Source organism: Neophocaena asiaeorientalis, unplaced genomic scaffold (genome assembly GCF_003031525.2).
Source record: "Neophocaena asiaeorientalis asiaeorientalis breed wild unplaced genomic scaffold, Neophocaena_asiaeorientalis_V1.1 scaffold183, whole genome shotgun sequence".
Classification (NCBI taxonomy): domain Eukaryota; kingdom Metazoa; phylum Chordata; class Mammalia; order Artiodactyla; family Phocoenidae; genus Neophocaena; species Neophocaena asiaeorientalis.
The window spans coordinates 828,745-834,690 of NW_020175199.1; the positions used below are offsets into that span (position 1 = coordinate 828,745).

The window sequence follows — 5,946 nt, forward strand, 5'->3', positions numbered from 1 at the left end:
GGAAGCCCACTGGGAATTATTAAAAATAAACTTCTGGAGAGTAATTCCTTAAAGATCATAATGCAGTTGAGATGGTTCAGTACACATTAAAAATAGGTCTATTAAACCTAAATAAGGTTTCCAATTATTAATAAACCAGGCTATTTAATTTCAATATCCTAACTGCTAATGAAGGCAAATTGTTTGGCATATATTAGAAATGGCTGTAGTGATGCTTTAACAGTTCGATACTACTTTGAGGGGTGGTGGTGGTGGGAAAGAATGGTCAGTATCATCACAAGTGCCTAAAATGCTGCCAATCCAAACTACAATTAAATAAACTTTACAGAAAAAGGAAAGACAAGAAAATATTTAAGTCCAAAGGTTCTTTCCTCCGTGAACGAAAGTATTTTTGTTTTCTTACACTAGCTTATTTTCCTCAGGTTAAATATAAAAGGAGTGTTTTCGTTGCAGCAAAATAGTTATGATTGCATGTTAAATAATTTCAGATGTTTTGTCAATCAGGCTGTTTCAAAGATCACACTCAGGGAAATAAACTATTAATTTTAAGTTTATATTATTACTTGGACTTTAGAATCTGCAGAAGGCCCCCAGTTTTTAGTACAACATAATCTTACCATACAGACTGTGAATGTTTAACAGCAATTCAAATGTAGGCATCATAGCAAGTAATATTTTCCTTTTCCCTTTTGCAATAATCAAATAAGATTTACCTCTAAACAATTTCAAAAATGACTTTATTTTCCACAAGTACACTGATTTTAATCTAGAAATGTAAACATCGCTGGATCAGAAGATTCAGTATCTATATGCGGCTTAACAAATGATTTCCTTCTTTGCCACTCATTGAACGCGAATAATCAATGGTCAGCTTCTGTTTGTGATGTGAAGTTCTGAATTCAGAACAGGAGAGTTACAGGAGTGGCACTGCCCTCAGGTTAGAGTTGAATAGCAATGGGCAGAGCCCTGAATTAAAGATATATTGCTTTTTTGTTGAACAGTAGAGCTAGAGCACAAGACTCCAAGTCATTTGGAATAAATGAGTGATGAGAGTCCTCCTGAGATGCCTAGACTAAGGCACCTACAAGGGAACAATGCAAAAGAAGGAACATAAATTTTGAGTTTTGGGAGAAGTTAAGGGCTGTTAGCATTAAAAGATCAGATAACCCATTCCTGTTGACAAACACACATTACTTTAAACACACATTACTTTAAAAAAAGGTTCACCATTTTCACTGATAAACAGCAGTTGGTGTAAACTCAATCCATGCAAATTAGGCTTAATAAAAAAATCAATTCTCAAAGTAGTAGGTAGATATACAACACTCTGAATTGATTTAACCAGAGAATTAAAAAGCTTTAGAAGTATTAGACAACTTCTCACCCATGAGAGGCAATTATTGCATTTGTTATTCAACAGAAAGTTAAGTGATTAGTATCACTGTGCTCATTGGTCTTTGTAGAAGACAACTTTTTTCCCACAGTTGTTACCCATATCGCAGGAATATATGGAAACACAACAGCAGCACATTAAGTCACATCTAACAGTTTATGCAGAAAGGTGCAAGGCTTTTCTGCACCACATTTTGTCTTTGTATTAAGAATATTCTTTCCTTAGTGGCTCACTAAAACAAGTTAATTTTGTTTTCACCATTAATTTACTCAGAATTATTAGCGAAAAAGAAGTTTCACTGTTCTTATTGAACTAGAGAGATATAATGCTGTTTTGGCCTGTGATAATTTCAGTTACTCTTTTGAAAAGCACCTTAGTCTTCTTCATTTAACTTGCTTGTACTTGAGAACTTAAAAATTTTTCATAATGAAGTTTGAAAAAACAATTTCTCTTTTATTACTGTCCTGTTGCCAGAATGAGTTTTTGTAGGTTAGTTTAATGTACTCCAGATTGTATTATAACCTATATATCATTATCAACAATCGTTGTAAGTTGATCAACTTTTTGCTACAATATAATTCAAAACAGGTAGGTATGTGATAACCATACACATTCATCACTGTGCTATGAAAAAAACCCATTTTGTGAACAATTTTAAATGAAATCATCATTTGCATATCTAGAATTTAATTTCAAACTGAATGGCCTGAAGAACTGCTTCAAACTGTCCCTAAGGTATACTAAACCACACCAGAATGTGACACTACCATAAAACAATTTTAGCAAACTTGGAAGAAATGCATTATGCTTGTGTCAGGTTTTACAACACAGTGGCATATCATGTTTAGTAGCATCTTTTTTGTAATTTGTTTTTTAAGAAAAGTCATTAAGAATTTGCTTTTTCATTCTATTTTTAAATTTGGGAACAAATATTCCTTCACTCTGGGCCTCTGTAACCCAGTGTGCAAAAAGAGGCAAAGGCACATACTGCTTCCCTACAAGGTCATCACTTCCCACCAATAGCAAATCTCCCTTTATTACAGATATTAGAACTCAACTGCCACATGGGCAAGTCAATCAAGAGGGCTTAGACAACAGCTGGACAAATTTTAATGTGTTTATTTCTACAGTTTGTTTTTATTAAAAGTTTTGTGAAAAAAAGAGTCCTATAAATAGTAAAAAGGGGGAAACAGGAGTGTTCCTTGGCCTGAAGCAAATGGTGTCAATACATTTGTAAACAAGGTAAAGCTCAGCCAATTAAAAGGACAAAAATAAAACTAGTCACAACACAGCTGTTCATTTCAAGCGGCTGGGAATGGGAAGTGTTTTGTCCCAAGTTTTGGTGCCCTAAAGTGGCCAGCAGTATAGTTAATTCTCAATTTTCTAGCCTTGATCATCTGTGCCTCTCTCTCTTCCTGCAGAAAACTCACCCTAGATGAAGCAAGCACTGGCTCTCTCCTATTTGAGGGACAGGGTTCTGAGAACACTGACACCAACAACACAGCTGGAATCATCAGCCCTCTGGAACGTTAGAACTCCTGAGAGAATTTGAAACAGTCATGAACATTATCCTCTACTTCTGCAGGAAAATACTGGAAGTAAATATGGGCACAGAATTCAACAGCTGGCTAAGGGTGTTTTACATTCAGTTGTTTGGAAGCATACCGATTCAGCTCCTCTGAATCTTATGGTTAGAAAATACAGAGTTACCTTATTACTTCTTAAAGTACACTAAGACAAAAAAAGTCACTTGAGGATAATATAGTTTTTGCATTAAAGGTGAATCTGCAACAAGAAATCTGCTCAACTCAGAGATCTGGAGACTCATCGGGAAGCTCTAAGTGTCCATTTGTCACTGAGATACGCAGGTGCTTGAATTTCTTATTAGATGCTGCCAGAGTAACCCAGATGTGGTTACTGGGCAAGGGGAGGAAAGAAAATAAATCTTGCCCTCGACATGCATAGTTATGTTTGGGGGTAATCCCCCAACTCTGGAAAAATGGATTTAATTTTCACAACGACTTCATTAGGCCGGACAGCTCACTTTAAATAATAGCTCATCTCTTTAAACCTAGTTTTTATCAATGTCTTGAACTAAAAACAATTCAAACCACTAGGTCATGCAAAGTCAGTAAGTTAGAACTATAACAATAAGGAGTAAAAGGGCATAAGGACGTAAGTGGAAAACAAACCCTATTTACCCAAAGAGGGGGGCGGAGAAAACCACTTAGTGTATTTTGTATAGGACGGGGAACAGAGGAAGGGAAATTTTCATTATGGCTTGAGGATGGAAGCGCTTCATATAAGACCCCTGCCCCCTCCCCACAAATCAAAACCCCAGTGGCAGTGACAGAGCCAGGAAACAACCTAGCTTCCCCGCCTGCTCCGCCCCCCAAACGGTGCCCGGTGGCTGCAGTCCAGTCGCCGCGCTTCGCAAGGCTCCCGAGGAAGCGGCTACAGCCCATTCCAGTAGATCCAACGCCCAGGCCTGGGGGAAGGAAGAGAGCCCTTGCGATGGGTCGCGGTCAGCCAAGCCCAGATACGAGTAGGGCATGTCTTTGGCCCACCAATCCCGGGCGCCGGCGGCTTCAAGGGAAGACCTTGGGACCTGGATAGGGCTCCCCCTCGCACCAGAAGTCATCGGCCTGCGGGGTCTCCAGGAGCCACACCTCTCGGGGCAGGTCACAGGCCGAGCCGGAGGCCTCCCTGGCCCTGACAGGCTCCAGCACCCGGTAATAGTGACAGTCCCGGCCGTCGTCGGGGTCGTAGGGCGGGGCCAGGATGTCTAGGAAGGCGGCGGGCCCCTCCACAGCGTCGATCTGGTGCAGGTTGTCCCGGTGTGGCGTGAGGACGCAGGGGCCGCTGGCCGCCGTGTACTCCGCCCGCGAGCGCAGCACACCCGGCCTTAGCGCTTCCCGCTCCCTCGGCTGCAGAGGCGGCTCGAACTGCTGCTCTGGTGGCGGGGCCCGCGGCCGTTGCCCGCTGCCCACCTCCAGCTTGTCCATGCAGCTGATGCGCACGGTGCCGTAGAGCACCTTGAGGATGCCGTGCATGCCCGGGTGGTCGTGCAGCGGGATGGAGGTGCCGCTCTTCAGCAGGAACACGCCGAGGCTGAAGCCGTCTGTCTCGCAGATGTGCATATAGGTGACTGGCGGCAGGTTGGGCCTCAGCGGCTGCAGCGTGGCCTTGCGCGGGGAGATGTTCAGGTCCTCCGCGCGGACCTGGGTCAGCAGGCTCTTCAGCTTGCTCAGGTTCTCCGGGAAGCCCTGCGACATCGACGCCTCGGGGCCTGGCGCCTCGCCGCGGTCGGAAGAGCTGCGGCTGCCCCCGCTGCCCCGGAAGGTGAGGCACGCCTGGCGGGCGATCCGTTGGATCAGGGAGGCCATGTTGTCTCGGGGCATGCCCTGCTGTTCCTCTGCGTGCCGAGGCCGGCCCCCTCCGCCCCCAGCTTTCCTCCGCCCCTTGCGGTCCCCGGCGGCCGCCACGGCTGCCCGCAGCCCCCGGCAAGGCAGGAGGCCCCGCAACTACCGGCCAGTCGGGCGCGCTGCACTACAGCCGCCCACCTCAGCGGCCACGCGCCCGCAACGGCCGGGCGCGCCCGTCTCGCGCTCCCTTTGAGCGCGCACGCGCACGGCCCACACCCCGCACTCACGCTCCAGGAGCAGGTACCGGCCGCGCGGACGGTGGTAGGCTTTGTCTTACGCCCGAAGCTCCATTCATGCGGCCCGCACCTACGGCGGTGGTCAGGCGTTCCCGGCGCCTTTCAGAGCATGCTGGGACTTGTAGTCCGGTATTCCGCATGCTCTCTCAGAGAGTTCCCTTTGTCAGCTGGAAAAGGGAAGGATTAGATATGTGTGTCATAAAGCGACCTTTAGTACGGTCCCAAGGTGTTTGCTTGTTTGAAGAAAGGCGAACTGGGGCACCAGAGAAGTAGCCAGTTAACTACGACTCCCGGCATTCCTCAGCAGGTTGGGGTGACGTACTTCCGGCGTCTGGCCTGTGGTGTGGTGGAGGCTCTTGGCAGTCTCAGGGAACCACGCAAGAGGGTCGTTAACCTTCTGACGCCGCTCGGGCACGGTCAGCGTTACAAGGTCGCTTTCCTGTGGCCTTAGCCTTAGGAATGAGGCTGTTGAGTTAACTTTAGCTCCTTGTGGCCGTCCAGGCGGCACTGTCTGCCACAGGGGTTACGGGACCGCGCTTTCGTAATTTCCTAAGTTTCTGAGGAGATGAGAGGGTCGAGACTGTCCGGGGTGAGCGCCACGGTTACTGTACCCAGCCTTCCCCAGCTGTTGTTTGCATCAGGGTCTGATGACGCTGCTCTTCTGGTTACAGAGTACGATAGTTTTTTGGTGGAACTTGAGAGGCTATTTGCTGTGGTCACCGATTCTGTATACTAATGGTTATCAAACCTTAGATTGCCCAAGAAGCACTTGGTTAGGGGAAGAGGGGAGCTTTTTAAAAATACAGATGCCTGGTCTTCATCCAGAGATTGGTTCATTAGATGATTCTGAGGCATCCTGTGAGAAACCTTGTTGTGGGAGAATCAGGCAAAC

General features: G+C 46.1%; 1 protein-coding gene across 1 annotated transcript; it reads right to left on the minus strand.

The window, feature by feature from the left end:
• Positions 1-720: 720 nt before the first annotated feature.
• ADO (2-aminoethanethiol dioxygenase) lies at positions 721-5,167 on the minus strand. The gene has a single exon (XM_024765243.1). It carries the CDS (start codon positions 4,792-4,794, stop codon positions 3,982-3,984), a length of 813 nt encoding a protein of 270 aa, XP_024621011.1. The 5' UTR covers positions 4,795-5,167; the 3' UTR covers positions 721-3,981.
• Between the last annotated feature and the right edge of the window lie 779 nt (positions 5,168-5,946).